Here is a 17495-nt window from a genome sequence, read left to right as displayed (position 1 = left end):
CCCCGCCCACCAGGGGATGATTTCTCACTTTCTGTCTCTCTGTCTCTGTCTTTCTGGCAAGTGCATGCACCCTGTAGCAAAAAACTAAAAAAAAGAATCATTTTGATTGATTTACTAAAAGACCAAGTTGCTGAGGATTACAAAACAACATCTGTCCACTCTGATGACACTGACCTTGTTGATACCCATTTCAGGACTCAGGCCTCGATGGAATGCCGGGCTCCCCTCCATCCTCACAGCCTGACTCTGAACACATGGACAAACCCAAACTCAAAGCTGGAGGTTCCGTGGAAAGTCTTCGGAGTTCTCTGAGTGGACAGAGCTCTATGAGTAAGTGGCTTGTAATTGTGATTTTCACTGGAGTTAAAATCAGATACTTACTGAGTATTGGGTTCAGGCTATTTGAAGGTGAGTAAGGCCGAGTTCCCACCCTTGCTGTTAGAGATGCCTGGCCATAGAGCTGCCTTTGGTTAGTAGGGCACAGAAGTGGGGGAATTAATTTTGGAAAGATAGGAGAAGATAGGAAAAGCACCCACAGTGAAGATCTAGAGGGTGGGGGAGAGTTAACCAGGGAGAAAAGCATGTAAATGTGACTAACGAAATAAAGCGACCTGGGGAGGGGAGGAGAATTATAAATGTCCCTGACAGCAAATTCTGTTCAGCCGCTGCAGGGCCAATGGCCACTGGTTTAGGCAGATGATATGAAAGAAAAGCTCAAGTTCAAATCCACCACTTCAAGTTCTTCCCTCGAGCCAGTTACTGGACCAGAATGTTTTCTCATCTGTGAAAGGGCGCGAGTACTGTACACGAGAGAGAGGTTATGATGGGGAGAGGCGGAGTCTGGTGTCTCGTACCGCAGGGACTCCGGTAGGGAGTCAGCGTGTCACGTGGATTCCCGGATCGTAGGAGAACTTGCTGTGAGCCCCTGTCCACGCGGGCCTTGGTGCAGGACAGTAATCAGAGAACGTGTTGCTGGCCGTGCCCTGGTCCCAGCGTGTGGCTGCGGCTCATGGCTGTCCCTCGTTGGGCCTCTGTTTCCTCATCTGCGATACCTTTGCTACTTCTCAGCTCTGCCACGTGGGAAATCTGGATTTTCCTATTTTTCCTGTACAGGTGGTCAGACAGTCAGTACCACCGATTCCTCAGCCAGCAACAGGGAAAGTGTCAAGTCAGAAGATGGGGACGATGAAGAGCTGCCCTATCGCGGCCCCTTCTGTGGGCGGGCCAGGGTGCACACCGACTTCACCCCCAGCCCCTACGACACGGACTCACTCAAGCTCAAGGTATGTCTCTCCCTGGCCTCACGCAGTTAATTCGGGCTTTGTGTCTTTACACCATCGGGTGCTGGGTTGTTTGGGTGCAGACTGGACAATGTCTCCACCAGCTTCGATCCACTTGATCTTCCTCAGTGAAAAGTGCACTAAGAACCAGCCAGCAGTCGACACAGAGAAGGGTCTTGACTTAATCCCTCTGTCCTCGGCACCTCATCCCCCTGCCTCCTCTCTGACCTCAGCTTCACTCTGAAACTCCTACTGCCCCCCACCCCGAGTCTGTGTGCACAGAAATATGTAGGATGAATGGGGTTCCACAAATGTATGAAGTGATTGCAGGATGGGGAGTGCCATTGGCATGTGACTGGTGGGAAATTCTTTCTCCAAGAAGGAGGAGCTCTCAGGATTATTGGGGGTCGGGGAGCAGCAAGCCTGGTGAGCAGCCTGGCTGAGAGCACCTGCCTTGTGCTATGGGAGTGTAGTGGGGCCAGGACCCAGGGCCTATGTGGAGCCCAGGCAGCCAGAAGAGCCCCTTCTGGCATCTGTCAAACTCCCCATTGTATCCTACATGAACCACTCAGAAGGGTGGGTGGCGGGATCCCGATGCTGGCTTCCGTGGAATCTTTTTCACACCTGACTAATTCAAGATTTTGCTCGGCAACGCACCTAACAGAGGATCTTTGTTCCCTGGACCACAGAAAGGAGATATCATCGACATCATCAGCAAACCGCCCATGGGTACCTGGATGGGCCTGTTGAACAACAAAGTGGGCACCTTCAAGTTCATCTACGTGGATGTGCTTAACGAAGACGAGGAGAAGCCCAAGCGCCCCACTAGGAGGAGGAGGAAAGGAAGACCACCCCAGCCCAAGTCCGTGGAGGATCTCCTTGACCGCATCAACCTGAAAGTCAGTCACTTCTCACTCTTGTCACGTACTTCTCATTTTTTCTTTTAAGGATTCTTTTTTGTCTCCTTTTTTTCCTGTAAAGAATTGTTTTATTTATCTATTTACTTACGTTTAATTTTGACCAGAGAGGAACAGATCGAGAGAGCGAAAGACGGAGAGAGAGGGAAAATGAGAAAGCAAACTGCCAGATCTAGGACTTGAACTGTGTTTGACCATGTGGGAGTCCAGCACCCTTCACCACCATGCCACCTGCTGGCCCCTCTTGTCACATATTACTCCACGTTGCCTTTTCTTTTTCCTACGCTGAACAAAGGAGGACACTCTTGGGGAAGGGTAGGGGCTGATCTATGTTGCTGACCAAGGGCAGCCCATTGTTGTAATGCGTATCCATTACCCCGCAGAAGCAGCTACCAGCATTCTTACCCTCCTCTTGCCTCTGCTGTGGGTGACCATGTAAGCAGGGTCAAAGTCTGCTACTTGAAGGACTCTGACCAGGAAACCCACCTTGTTCACAGCCAGGTCAACATGGGTCATTTGAAGGCCCCCACCACCCCCAGCATCTAGAAAGGTGGGCCCTCAGCAATTGATGCTGTTTCCTCCTTGCATGACCCTCTCTTTCCCAAGGAATACACAGGCGAGGTTGGATCTCCATAGCTCTGTTAGTGAAGGTGGAGCCTCCTCCACTGTGGGCCATGTAGAGATAAAGGAATTAGCGCATCTCGAGGCATGGTTATAATGCAAGCCAGTGGGATCCGTCACAGCCTGCAGTGTACATAAACGCCTGCTTACCTACTAAGGTGAAGAATTTGGAGTTACAGAATATATTAAGAATGGCAGTAAGCTTTCAATTAGGATAAAAATAACTAGAAAAAGAGTTCAGGGTTTGAGGCCAGTCATTGGTCACAGATCACGTGGCCGGCCAGGTGGACTCACCGGGTCATCTTTCTCTTCCCCAGGAACACATGCCCACTTTCTTGTTCAATGGATATGAAGATCTGGACACCTTTAAGCTCCTGGAGGAGGAGGACTTGGATGAGTTAAATATCAGGGACCCAGAACACAGAGCTGTTCTGTTGACAGCGGTGGAGCTCTTACAGGAATATGACAGTAAGTCCCCCATGCACAGAGGTGTTCTTTGGTAGTTCATCCCGTTTCTTCAGCCACCAGCCAGCCTCTTGTAAGCTGCCAGCATGCCGAAGTCTCTGGAGTCACTCTTGGTCCTGCTCTTTCCAAAACCTCGGTGAAGTTTGTGTTAGGTCAAGTAGCACAAGGACCTATAAAGGGATTGCAAACAATTTGTGGGAAAATGGAATTTAAGTATGAGTTAATTTTGGCCAAAACAATTTTGAAATGCATGCAGTGTTTTTCGTAATACTTATTTTCTGTATACTTTTGAAGACCTCTCATACAAGTTCCCAGTGCAGACCTTCCTGCTAACATGGAAGTGACTAACATGGAAGTGAAAGAAAACTTTACTTTGGTGCGTTTACGTAATTGTTGAGGGTAATACCGCAACAGGGGTCTGAGAGAACTGAACTGTGGTTTCCTTAAGAAACTGGTGTGGAGGTCAGCCAGTGGCGAAGTGGTTAAGGCACTGGACTCCCACTTGGCTTACCTTGGTTTGAATCCTGGACTTGGCAGCTTGAAATGCATACCAGGCACTTGTGTATACATGCCCAAAATCTCAAGAAGAGAAAGGAGGAGAAGGAATTGTGTCATGACCATCTCCCCAGGAGGGTGATTTCTTGCTTTCTGTCTCTCTGTCTCTCTGGCAAGCTCATGCACCCTATAGCAAAAATCTCTTAAAAAAAAAAAAAAAGAAGAAGAAGATAGTAAGACTCCTGGTTAGCTACGTCTGTTGAGATGTACAGGCTTCAGCAGGTCACAAGTAGACCTAGCCACAATGTGACTGGCCAGCCGGCAGTTTCTTGCTCAGCTAAGAGTTAATTCTCAAAGCACATGAGGGTGGGTTGGCCCTGTGGTCCGGTGGTTAAGGGCGCTGGATCCCGCATGACCACCCTGGGTTTAAATTCCATTCCCAGTGGCTTGAAAACATGCAAGGCACGTGTGTATGCATGCACCCAAATTCCGGCTGGGCAGAGAAGTGGAGAAGGGATTTCTGCATGACCATACCCACTGGGGAGTGCTTTTCTCCCTCTTCTTCCCCCTCGCATGCGCTCTTTCTGGCCCATGCACATGCTCTCTAATAGGGACTAAATAATCACGTGAGAAATTGTCTTTCTTTTGATTGGCTAGGGTTGATTAGTCCCTATGTGCTATCTACCAGCTTTAGTTAAAGACAGAAATGTCTCTCTGGAGTGAATATGTAGAGCAGAAAATTCCATACTTATTTATAAATTTCCAACCTAAATGACAACTTATTTTCCTAACGGAACCGAATTCGGTGCTCTCTCAGCCTTTCTGGAACCCATTTGAACACTCCATGTCCTTCGCTTTGTTAGCCCAGCTTTATCTTGGTCTTTATTCTGCAATCTGCCATCAAAATCTTCCGCAAATTATTCATCATGAAGGGAATATCCTTTCCATTTGCATTGCATTCCGATGAGTTCCTTTCACGTGCTGTGCTTCAGGAATATCAATAGCTGCGAGCCTTTCTATTACTAAAATCTGCACCAATGCTGCAGTTAATGGTGGGAAAAAATATACATTACTGAATGTATCAGGCTCAGGGGACACAGAAGCAAGTGCATCAGCACAGTTAAAGTCACTCTGTGTGACAGGTCCTCCCTCTAAATTAACCAATGACACCCCACCACATAGATGTCTGAGCCCTGGGTAAACAGGCAGCCTGCAGGGAGAGATTTGAAAGGAATTGTGTTTCACTATCACTTTATGACCAGGTCTATCTAATGTTTGAGTCCCTGAAGAGACACCTTGGGATGGATGACCAGTCTGACAGTGATTGGTATAGCCAGTCAACTGTCATAATAGGAATTAATATTCATTCGTCTCTTCTCGTGAACCATATCTGCTCTATAACGTAACTTGCTTGCTCTGCCTCAGCCTCTGAGGATGGCTGCCTTGTGTACACTGTCCATTGTATTCCTTTATCTTTCAGGACATGAGAGAAGCAAAGCTAAATACTGAGTGGAAGGCAGGGATCTGTGGTTAGCTGTTCATGCCACATTGGCTCAGATCTGTTTTCCCTCCTAGGGACACATCCTGGGATTTGTACCAGGGGCATGTTGTAGAGGGTATCTCTATCCAGTGCATGCTAGCTTGGAAGACTGAGAAGACCTCTTGACCTTCTTAAATCCCAGTTTGGATCTGTGCTGTACTTCTATTTAGAACTTCTCTGATACATAAAGTAGGACTTCCTTTTATTGGTTCTGAAACAAGGGCTTCGTAGGCCCAGAGGTCCCAAGTAGTGTTGAGAGTCTTGGTCCAGACTTATCCTAGGGTTTGTAAGACTTTATATCCCATGCTGTGCAGTTCATTCTGTTTAGAGGTACTCCCTCTTGTTAGCTGCTAAGTTAGAAGAATGTGATGGGTTTCTGTCAAACTACATTTCTGATGCTAGAGTGATAAGGAGAGCTTGTGAACTTGTTGAAGATACCTAGGGGATTTTGAAAATTTTCCAGCTCAATCTTCCACTGAGAGCAATACATTCTCTGGCCCTACTTGTAAGTCAGACCTGCCCAACTTTTCGCAAGCCTGGGAAGTGCTCCACTTAGAAAAGATTGTCGGAGGTCGGCCAGCACTTCCTTGGCTTAGCCCAAACCTTACTGTCTTGCATCTGCCAGTGCTAAAATGCACATGACTTCGAGTTTACCATATTGGACATTTTTAAGTAGACAGCTTAGTGTAACTATTGAATGAATAATTTCTTGAGAGATAGGGAACCACTCTTAATGGTGTTTCAGTGCCATGATCCTGCACCCAAGCCTTTTGTTTTTTAAGGAATTATTTATTTTTTTTTTCTTTTAAAATTTGTTATTATTATTATTATACATTTGATCACTATACATCATTTGGCATGTAAAGAGAATTTACTCAACATGAAATACACCTCAGACCAGTCCAGCCGAGAGTACTACACACGTTATCATCAACAGTAATAAACCATTACTATGTCCCACAAATATCTTGCCTCTATTTTTCTTCCTAATTCCCTTCCCTATACTCTTCACCTCTCCCACTCTCCTTCCACACCATCTCCAGTGTCCATAACTCAAAAATGCTTTTATGTCCTCCGGTCTTTCAGTCTCTACCATAGAGTGCAGACAATCAGTATTTGGTAAGTGGAGACATACAATGTCTCTCTTTCATAACCTAGCTTGCTTCACTCAGGCATAAATCTTCCATATTCGATCACTTACTATCAAATGCCAGGGTCTTGTTTCTTTTTATGGCTGAATAATATTCCATAGAGTATATTTACCATATTTTTTCAATCTAGTCATCTGTTCATGGACATTTGGGTTGGTTCCATGTCTTAGCAATTGTGAATAATACTAGAATAAACATTGATGTGTAAGTGTTTTTCCAACTGAGCGTTCTCCTGTCCTTTGGGTAGATACCCAGGAGGGAATTGCTGGATCATATGGCAGTTCTATTTGTAGGGCTTTGAAGAACCTCCATATTGTTTTCCACAGTGGCTGGACCAATTTACGTTCCCACTAACAGCGTAGGAAAATTCCCCTATCAACACAACCCCACCAACACTTCAGATTTATTTAATTTAACTTAATTTATTATTATTTTAAAATTTGACCAGAGAGAGGCAGAGAGAGAGAAACCAAGCCACTAGTTCCTAACTCAAACTATAGTCGGCCATTTGGGAGTCCAGCACTTTAACTACTACACCACTTACCAGCTCCCTCAAGCCTTTAAACTGTCAGGATCTCAGGTGCTCACATGTCCCTGGTATAGACAGGTCAGCTCATGAACAGGACCCTGATCTTCCTGATGGCTTCCGTTATTGCTGCTGGGCCTAATCAATAATTTTTAATGAGAATTTTAATTAGGGGGCCAGCTTGTAGTATAGTGGTCAAGGCAGCTGAATCCCACATGGCTGAATGCATGGTTAGAGTCCCGAACCTGACAGCTTGGAAAATATGTCATGCATGTAAACATGCATGCCTAAAATCCCCAAAAGGAGGGGGAAATGGAGCAGAAGAGATTGTGATGTGACCATTCCCCATGGGCAGGATGTCTTCTCACTTTCCCTCTCTCCGTGTCTCTCCAACAAGTGCATGTGTCCTCTGACAAAATTAAAAGAAAAAAGTAATTTTATTAGGAATTATCTCAAATATGCAGGGAAATATTACGAAAAATAAAGCAAACATATATTCACGCCTCAGATTCACCTATATAAACATTTTGCTGTATTTGTGTCCATTTTTACCTTTTTAAAGAAATAGTGGCAGAAGCCCGTTGAAAGTCCTGCTGTCCAAGAATCCCATTCCTTACCCTTCATCTCTATGCTCAGTAAACTGCTTTCTAGAAAGTGGTGTGCCCTTGTGCATCACCACTTTTTGATGCCGGAAGGTATGCTTCCTATGTGTGCACACATGTGAGGGTGGGAAGGGAGTGAGCTTTAGCCCAAGCACAGTCCCTTCAAGTCCAAGTTCGAGTCATGCCCAGTTGGGGTTTTGGGCCCACGGCCTGGCCCTATGCTTTCATTTGACTCTTCACGTTTCCATGGTTCTGGCTCATCTTCGTTCTTGCCTTTTGCACATTGGCATTAATCCTAGTAAGTGGGGAGAGCCGATGGCCTTGAGGCTGCAGTTCATGTAAGGGGCACCCCACCTTTCTCCCTGATAAAAACCCTAGCCCCTTGCATTACTGCCTCATGGTGTTATACACCAAACTGTGACTTTCCTGGTAATGGGATGGATCTTCCTTTCACAGGATAGCTTCAGCTATCCCACCATGTCTGCTGCAGCTGGAGTCCCCAAAGGTGCAGACAAGCCTGTATTTTCCACGTGGTGGCAGAGAGTGAGTGAGTGTGTGTGTGTGTGTGTGTGTGTGCATGTGCGTGTTTACTCTTATTTATTTTCATTTTCAAATTGCCAGAGGGCACGTGTACTCACCAGAGAAAGACAGCAGCGAGAGAGAGAAGCCACCCCTCTCCCCAGTGAGGGTGTGATCACAACACAGTCCCTTCTCCTCTCTCCCTCCATCCTGTGGGGATTCGGGGCACATATAAACATGCATCTGGCATGATTTTCAATCTGCTGGGACCTGGACTTGAACTGCAGTCAGCCACGTAGGATCCAGCTCACTTAAACACTCAACCACAGAGCCGGCGTGCGAGCAGGTTTCCTGTCCTTTCCCACGGGTCAGCACTTTGGCACACAGAACTGGGCTGCCAGACCCAGGCTGCACCGATTCCTCTTCCCGGGCTGTAGCCAATAGCAGCAAACCCCTGTTTTATAAGCATCATTTTTCTAAATAACAGGCTAGGCTAGAAGAAAGACCACTCCATATCTACAGGCTTTTCTTCACATCATTCTAGAATATTCCACTTTGGGCTTGGGTGGGAGGAGCTGTATTTGCTCGTGTGTTTCCAATTAGTTCATTTTTCATTAATCACTTGAAAAATAGCACTTTTCCTTTCCTCGGGGGTTCTCACTGAAGGACGTAGCCTGCCGTGGTCTCTGCCCTAATTTTGCTGCAGAATGGCTTTTCCTCTGAGATGTGCAAGCAGGAAGTGGTGAGTGGACAGAGGGGATGGCTGGGCGTGTGGGAACGGCAGCCCTCAGCCTCCCCACACTTTGATTTGGATGGCCTGAGACAAGGCATCGTATTTCTGGTTTACTGATTTCCTTCTTCTTTGTGTCTGTGGCTGGGGTGGGGGAGTAGGGAATGAAGAGAAAGGAGAAGAAATTGAAGCCATTCATCATTGCAACCAGCTATTTTATGTAGAAGCTGCTTTCTTGGTTTCCAGTTTATGTGACCAAGCACTTACTCTGTATAATGATATGAAGATGTTCTGTGTGTAACCTCTGTCCCACGTGAGGATGACATGTGTCCTCTTTCTGGAACATGCAGAGCGATGCCGCTGGGGGTTGGAAGCCCACGTGATTTGCTCTAGGCAAAGTCACACAATGGAAGCGGCTGAAGCTTCTCCTGATTTTTTCACCCCCAGATTTAATGAGGTGCAATTGATAATGATGCTGTTTTTAAAAGGGCTCCTCTGGAGCCAGCTGGTGGCTAAGGGAGTAGGATCCCACGTTGCCAGTTATGGTTTAAATACTGTCCCTGGCGGCTTGAGAAAACACGCCATGTGCGTGTGCTTGCATGCCCTAAGTCCTAACAAGATGGACATGACCACGTCCCATTGGGCTTTCTCCTTCTCCTCTATCTCTCTCTCTCTCTGGCAAATGTACAATAAATACCCTATGGCAGCTAAAAAAAATAAGTAAATACTGGGACCAGCAGTTGGCATAATGGCTGTGTTGCTGGACTCCCATGTAGTCGACCACGGTTCAAGTCCCGGACCTGGTGGCTTAGACTGACACCAGGCGCATGTGCGTGTGTGCCCAAGATCCTGAGAGGAAAATGGAGGAGAAGGGATTGTAGTATGCCCATCCCCCCGGGGGGTGATTTCTTGCTTTCTGACTCTCTTATTTTTCTCTGTCTTTCTGGTGAGCACACTCACCCTATAGCAAGAACCTCTCCAAATAAAAAAAAAAGTAATACATAAATGTTTCTCAAAATGATCTTCCACTGCAGTGATCCTCCTTAAATATCTGTTTCTCAGTTTCCAAGTTAGAGGGTCTCACCCCTGTGTGCAGGAAATGGAAATGCTGGCCCAAGACAGAGGGAGAAGGTGGGAAAGAACAGAACCCTCAAAGTCATTCCATAGAACAAAAGCATGACTTGCCTCTGGCCCTCAGTTTAGGGGGCTATGCCCCTTCTTGCCACCCTCACTCCTAAAACAATACAAGAGCCAGCACTTGTCACCAAGGGCAAAGGATGCTCCTGAATGCTAATAAAAGTTGATGTCTGGGGGCCAGTAGGTGGTGTGGTGGTTAAGGCACTGGATTCCCACATGGCCAACTGCTGTTCAGGTCCCAGACCTGACGACTTGAAAATCATACCAGATGCATGTGCGTGTGTGCCAAGAATGGAGGAGAAGGGGTTGCACCATAGCTATCCCCTCTGGGGGGTCATTTCTCATTTTGTCTCTGTTTCTCTCTTGATGTCTGGGGGCCAGTAGGTGGTGTGGTGGTTAAGGCACTGGATTCCCACATGGCCAACTGCTGTTCAGGTCCCAGACCTGACGACTTGAAAATCATACCAGATGCATGTGCGTGTGTGCCAAGAATGGAGGAGAAGGGGTTGCACCATAGCTATCCCCTCTGGGGGGTCATTTCTCATTTTGTCTCTGTCTCTCTCTCTCTTCCCCCAACCCTTCGGGCAAGTGTATGTGCCTATGGCAAAAATATTAAAATAAATAAATAAATAAAAGATACATTTCATTTGACACTTTATATTAGCTCTCAAGTTGGAAGCTGGTAATGTATTGAATGCAAGTCTTAGTTTTCCAAAAAGGCTTTGACTTATTCCAACCTTAGGAAAGGGGCGCTTACTTACTATTCCTCCTGGATGGTGTCGTCTCTTAGAAGGAGCGTGCGTGCTTTTTCCTGTTGCCGAGGAAACACTTCGTTTCTCTCCTCTTAGCCGGAGTCCAGAGTCAGGCTCTGTGTGGGTAACCTTGATGTCATCGATGTATTTCTACCACGTACAGGCTCTCCAAGTTTATCTCCATGTGACTGACACCTTTTTTAAAAAATATCTAGACATGTCCTGCCATCTATTTTTTGTTTTTGTTTTTGGAGAGTTTTTTTTTGTTCTTGTTTTTTGTTTTGTTTTGTTTTTTTGCTGTAGGATGCGTTGCGCCCACCAGAGAGTCAGAGACAGAAAGTGAGAAATCACCCCCCCCAGGGGGAATGGCCATGCCACAATCCCTTCTCCTCCATTCTCCTCTCGAGATCTTGGGCACATATGCACACGCCCCCAGTGTGAGTTTAAGCCACCGGTTCCTGGACTTGAACCATGGTCGACTATATAAGAGTCCAGTGACTTAGCAATTACCCCAACTGCTGTTTCCTGTTTTTGTGTTATAAGTTTGTTTACTTATTTCCATGAGAGAGACAGGCATCCCAGCAGGGTCTTCATGCCTCAGTGCACCCCCAGTTTGCTGGCCCATGTCATGACTACATGCACACAGCAGGTGTGCCCAGGGAGGTCTCAGGATGTGAACCCAGGACCTTTCTTATGTGGGTCCTGTTGCATTACCGTTGCAAGAAAAATGTTACCTCCTCCTAGTTCATTCTGATTTTATTACTTTATTTTTTTTTCTTTTCTTTTTTTGGAGAGGTTTTTGCTATAGGGCACGTGTGCTCGCCAGAAAGACAGAGAGAGACAGAGAGACAGAAAGCGAGAAATCACCCCCCAGGGGGGATGGTCACGCCGCAGTCCCTTCTCCTCCATTCTCCTCTCGGGATCTTGGGCATGCATGCACACGCGCCCGGCATGAGTTTAAGTCACCGGGTCTGGGACTCAACCTGTGGTCGCCTACAGGGGAGTCCAGCGACATAGCCATTACACTAACTGCTGGTCCCCTGATTTTATTACTTTATTAAAATATGCTTTCTATTGTTAACAAAGAAAAGAAAAAGACAAAAAAAAAAAAAAAAGTCCAAGGCTTAAAAAGTGCGGGCCTGAGGATAAACCAGGATCTGGTTGTCTCGGAACTTTTTCACTGCCCTGTGATTCCATGCTGTGTGTTCGCCCCCTCCAGGTAACAGTGACCAGTCTGGATCCCAGGAGAAGCTGCTTGTGGACAGCCGGGGCCTGAGCGGATGCTCTCCACGGGACTCGGGGTGCTACGAGAGCAGCGAGAACCTGGAGAACGGTAATGTCAGCATAGAGCGCCAGGACCTGCTTTGACAAGGACCGATTGCCAAAGTTCCGTTTTCTCCAAAAAGACAATTCTGTTACCCTTTCGAACTCAGCAGTCATCTTTTCCTTTCTGACCTCTTCACTGATCTCATCTGTGGTTAGCCTCCCTATCTGTTCCTCCAGGCTGCTGTGTGAGGTTAATAAATTCCACCTAAGATTCCCGCAGTGTAAAACTGAAAGTGTGAGTCTCCTCTGCCCTTTTCTTTATGCAGTAAAGATCAACATGTGCGTGTTGAGACTATCAGGCCCAGGAAAACAATGTATCAGGTAGGCCATCTTCAGGGTCACAGCAGCAGGAGAGTCTGAATTGCCCTGGTTCCATGGCCTGTGTATGCGGGAGAAGTGGGTCAGAAGGCTAGTGTCAGGAGAAGCGAGTCGGAAGGCTATCTGTCGGGAGAAGCAGATCAGAAGGCTAGTGAAGGGAGAAGCGGGTCAGAAGGCTAGCTGTCAGGAGAAGCAGATTGGAAGGCTAGCTATCGGGAGAAGCGGATCGGAAGGCTAGCTGTCGGGAGAAGCGGATTAGAAGGCTAGCCATCAGGAGAAGCAGGTCGGAAGGCTAGCTGTCGGGAGAAGCGGGTCGGAAAGATAGCTATTTTGTCTGTTTTCCTGTCCTAACAGTCGGGAAGCAATCAATATGAAATTTCAGAAAATGTGTTTGTCTCCAACAGGAAAGGAATATTAAGTGGAAAGGGGCCAGGTGGGCTAAATGTTACCGGGGGTGGCTCTATGGTTTCCTGTGGTGGTCCCCAAATTCCCATTATAGCAAGGTTAGAAGCTAGCAAAGGGTTCACACTGCCACAGTGACCTAAATCTCTGGCCAACACTGTGTGGAAAGGGGTCCTGTTTCATAGTTTTCAGTCACCATTAGAACCCCGTCCAGTAGCCCATCTGTTTGAATATTTCTCAAGCACCTGCTAAAGCAAACTTTTGCTTTTCAAAAAAACATTTTTAAATTTTATTTTATTCATTTTTTTTAATGAGAACTAGTGAGAGACAGGCACTCCTAACAGGGTCTTCACACCACAATCCACCCCCATCTCAGCCCAGATCACAGGCGTGCACGCAGGCCCAGTGTGTTCAGGCTGGCCTCAGGGCCTGAACCAAAAACCTTCTTATGTGGGACAGTGGTACTACCCTAGTACAACCTCCAAACTTTTTTAAACTACAAGTTGCAGTTTGTTAATGGGTTGTGAAATCTATCTAGTGGGTTATAGACAGCAGTTTCATAAGACAAAATAGAATTTTAAAAAATCAAAGTGCATTCCTTAAAGTAAGGATCAGTTTTGTTACTTCACATCTTCATTTCAGTCTGTGTGTATGATAGCCCAAACATTTTCCATGAGTTAACTACCAGCTGTGCTGGGTAGGTACAGATTTCACAGTTCTCACGGGCAGAGTTTGGACACCCCCATGGAACTCAGGCACACCTAACTGCAGACCTAGATTAAAGAAGCCGATGAACCGTATTGTGAACTCAGGGTGAATTCAGGGATCTTCCAATAGAAGCAGAGTGCAAAAGTGGAATTTATACCTATAGTTTACACTGGGAATTAAAGGGCAGGAAGCCATACTTCTGAAATTTATGCTAAAGGGGTTTTAAATTTTTCTATTACAAGTGATTTTTAAACTTGAACGTGACATGCATTTTGAAGAGATGTTCCTCTTTCCCATTTATCTATGACTTTTTATTAATGTAAAGCCAGCATAATGACCAGAGGCAGTGTATTCCGCAGTAACACCTGGCTAATGGTCTCCCTGCAAACCCCCAGCCTGTTACTGTTTATCAGGGTGATACACAAGTGGCCGGGTTGGCCAGCTCACATTTTTATACGTACGGGGGACAGATGCCGTTTGACCATTTCTGTGCTTTGCCAAATGCAAAATATTTCACACGTTGACTTGTGTCTTATCAAAATGAACAGGACGATTCATAAAAATTCGGATTGAGCTGGCCTCATAGCCTAGCAGTTAAGGGAGCCAGTTCCCACATGGCTGATGGTTCAAATCCTGTCCCCAGCAGCTTGAAAAACATGCTGGGCATGTGTCCCCCATGTCCCAACTGGACACAGAGATAAAGGGATTGTGGAGTGACCACACCCCATGGGGGTGCTTTCTTCATCCTCCTCCCCTCCCCCCCTCGCTCTGGAAGTCTTCATTGAGGAGGCCTTTGTTCTTCTCCATGAGTCTCAGTGCCCGTCTTGTAATGGCATGATACATTTAATATTATCAGTTTGAAGTTAGAGAGACTTTGGTAGAACGCTTCGAAATCTCTTTAATCTCTTTTTCTCTGTCCTGATAATGGCCAAAAGCACATGAGATGTCACAGCACCCTTGTTTGTTCTTTCCCCTCATCTATCCAGCACACAGAGACTTTTATCAGACAGTTTCTCGTTTACATCAGATAGCCATTTTCTTCTTCAAGTGGACACTGTACAACCCCTCCTCTCCCTGCTCAGTCAGTCCACAGTTCAACTTCTCCTTCCTGCTTCTTTATTAGAAGGGTGAAATTACTTAATGACACAGTGTCAGCATTCCAAAATAGAATATTTAATTAAGAATGTTTACCAAAACAATAGATGGAAAGAAAACCTTCACTTTAAAGATAGTGGCTTTCCAGAGCTGAGAGCTAGCCATTTCTTTGTGCTTCCCAAACCTTATGTGGACTTAGGCTTTCTGTCTTTTTTCTATGGCCTCAAATAATAGAATCACTTAGGTCATGTTGGATGATCTGGGTGTTCCCCTCTAACATCTCGGCTCAATGTCAAAGGACTCAAGAAATATGCTCTTAGTTAAAAAGGGAATAAAGGACAGTTACGTGCGCTTATAAGCAGAGTGTTTGTGTGTTAGAAGTATCACTGAGGGGGCCAGCAGGTGGCGTGCTGGTTAAAGAAGGTCGAATTGTAGTTTGAGTCCTGGACCTGGTGACTTGAAAACCACACCAAATATGTATGCATGTGTACCCAAAATAATGAGAGGAGAATGGAGAAGAAGGGACTGCAGTGTGGCCATCCCTGTGGGGGTGACTTCTCACTTGCCCTCTCTCTGGCTCTCTCTGTAGCACACATGCCCTATGGCAAAAACCTTTAGGGAAAAAAAAAGTATCATTGAGAACAAACCATTTAGTGCAGAGCCTCGCCCACAGACACTATGTTGACAGTAAAGCTTGTCAAGCAGCACCAGCAGCTAGTGTCAGTCAACAATCACCAAATAAGTAAATGACGTCTGGTGGATAGTTCAGTGATCAGTCTGACAGTGTATTTTAACCGTCACTGTTGCGTCACTGAGACCCAGAACCGTATCAGTATCTGACCGATTACCTCTGAAAAAGCACTCACTGAACTTCGTTTGCTTGTCTATATCAAGGTTGGTCGACTGTTTCTGGAATAAATTTATTATAGGAATGGCCTGAAGGAAGGTGTGATTTAAGTATTCACCGATCACTCCGGAGAGGCACCTGTTCTGGAAGCCAGTCCACCTCCTCTTTTCAACTGTGACCTTTGTACTGACGGAATAGAAATCCCATTAGCGCCGTCTCTAAGCGGGGTGTGAACGGCAGCCTTCCCACACCGATTGTAGATAGGCGCAGACATTAAGCCTAGATTGATTTTACTGCCTGACACAGCATATTTCTTTTCCGCATAACCCAATTAATTTTCGTCTCCATGAGTCTTTTAATAAGACTAAGAATTTTTTCTAAAAATAAAAATGGGACTGCCATAACCCTCCATCACCGAGTCGTAAATGGTGGGTTTATGGCCTTAGCGTAATTCAACAACAGGGGCAGGAGCTGGCGATTTCACTTATGTTAGCACACCTTTACGCGTCACCCTGATGGATTCTCTCTCGGCTGTGATTGTAAAATGATTCCTTGTCTCCCAGGCAAGACCCGGAAAACCGGCCTGGTCCCTGCCAAGTCCTCCACGGAGCCCAGCTTGAAGTCTTTCCACAGGAGCCAGCTGGGCACCTACCCGACCCTGCCTCTGACCAAGTCCGCAGAGGCGCTGAAGCAGGGAGAGCAGGACAGCCGGCGGGACAGCGGCCGCACCCCTGACCCTTCCGAGCGCTGTGAGCCCCCAAGTGTGGCAGGTTTGAGTAAAAACTGAAGAAGCCTCCCGGTTTCCATCTGTCGGAGCTGTGAGACCCTGGAGGGCCCCCAGGCGGTGGAGACTTGGCCCCGCTCCCATTCCCTGGATGACCTTCAGGGAGAGCCTGGTGCTGCCACAGATGTGCCTGCCAAGGTGACAGACCCCGCCTCTCAGGTTGTACCGGAAGTGCCACAAAAGACCACCACCTCTAGCGCGAGGGCCCAGGCCGCCGAGCGTGGTGCCACTGTCGACCCTGCGCTGCTACTGACCCAAAGCAGGAGGTCCTCGGAACCACCGAGGGTGACTGCAAAGCCACCCGATGTGCCCCGAGCCACCTCTGCACGCGGTGCAGCACCTCCTCCATGTCTGCCCAAAAACTACCATGCGCAGCCGCCGGGAGCTAAGCCGGGGTTCACAAGGACGCCCCCGGAGGGCCACGCGAAAGAACAGGATTTGGAAGGCGCACGCCACCCGGTAGACACCAAAGAAGGGGCAGATGCAGAGCGGAGAGCCCCCGAGGCCAGAACGCAGCCCAAAACGCCTTCGCAGCCTCCACCCGTGCCCGCTAAAAAGAGCAGGGAACGCCTGGCCAACGGGCTCCCCCCTGCACCTCCGGGCCCCCCCAGCCCCGACGCGCCTTGCCTGCCTGCAAAGAGGGGCAGCCCCGCCAGCCCCAGTGACTGCCCCTCCGCGCTGGCCTCCAGGCCTCCCTCGGGCCAGGAGCCGGGCAGCCCGCTGAGCGCACGGCCACCCCCCTGGCTCTCCGAGCTCCCCGAGAGCACCAGCCTGCAGGAGCATGGCGTGAAGCTGGGCCCCGCCTTGACCAGGAAGGTCTCCTGCGCGCGGGGCGTGGACCTGGAAATGCTCGTTGAGCACAAGCTACAGGCCGAGGACATCGATCTCACCGAAGAGCCGTATTCTGATAAGGTACCGGACCCAGGCCCACTGCCCCAGGCCTTTGTTCTGCCGGAATGCCACACCTGGCCTTGGAGGCCAGCACTGCACATGCGCTGCAGTTCCGAGCTGTGGGATGTTCCACACCTGTGGCTTCTGCCCGTGCTGGGTGATCCGATGACTGAGGGGGCACGACATTCAGATTAGATGCAGACACCTCGAAGTCTTCTTTTGTATTCACCCATTTTTTTGTTTTGGTGTGTGTGTGTGTGTGTGTGTGTGTGTGTGTGTATGTTTAATTCCGGAGAATGATAACGTTGCAGGGAGAATGATGAGTGTCAGAATTGGTTCCCAAAAGGGATAGTTTAGTGTGCAGGAGAGACCCAAGTTAAATTGTCATG

The 17495-nt window shown here is 47.5% G+C and overlaps 1 protein-coding gene across 1 annotated transcript in view; it reads left to right on the top strand.

Annotated features, from left to right (window-relative positions):
• Window positions 1–17495, top strand: part of SASH1 (SAM and SH3 domain containing 1) — a 234245-nt gene that overhangs the window by 208857 nt on the left and 7893 nt on the right. The window contains 6 exon segments of the mRNA XM_006154951.3: window positions 195–330; window positions 1114–1283; window positions 1970–2179; window positions 3136–3286; window positions 11955–12068; window positions 15995–17127. Coding sequence (XP_006155013.1) covers window positions 195–330; window positions 1114–1283; window positions 1970–2179; window positions 3136–3286; window positions 11955–12068; window positions 15995–17127 — 1914 coding nt within the window.

The sequence above is a fragment of the Tupaia chinensis genome, unplaced genomic scaffold, assembly GCF_000334495.1.
Source record: "Tupaia chinensis unplaced genomic scaffold, TupChi_1.0 Scaffold000427_1, whole genome shotgun sequence".
Lineage (NCBI taxonomy): Eukaryota > Metazoa > Chordata > Mammalia > Scandentia > Tupaiidae > Tupaia > Tupaia belangeri.
The sequence above is the reverse complement of the archived record's forward strand: the minus strand, read 5'-3'. Positions and strand labels throughout refer to the sequence as shown.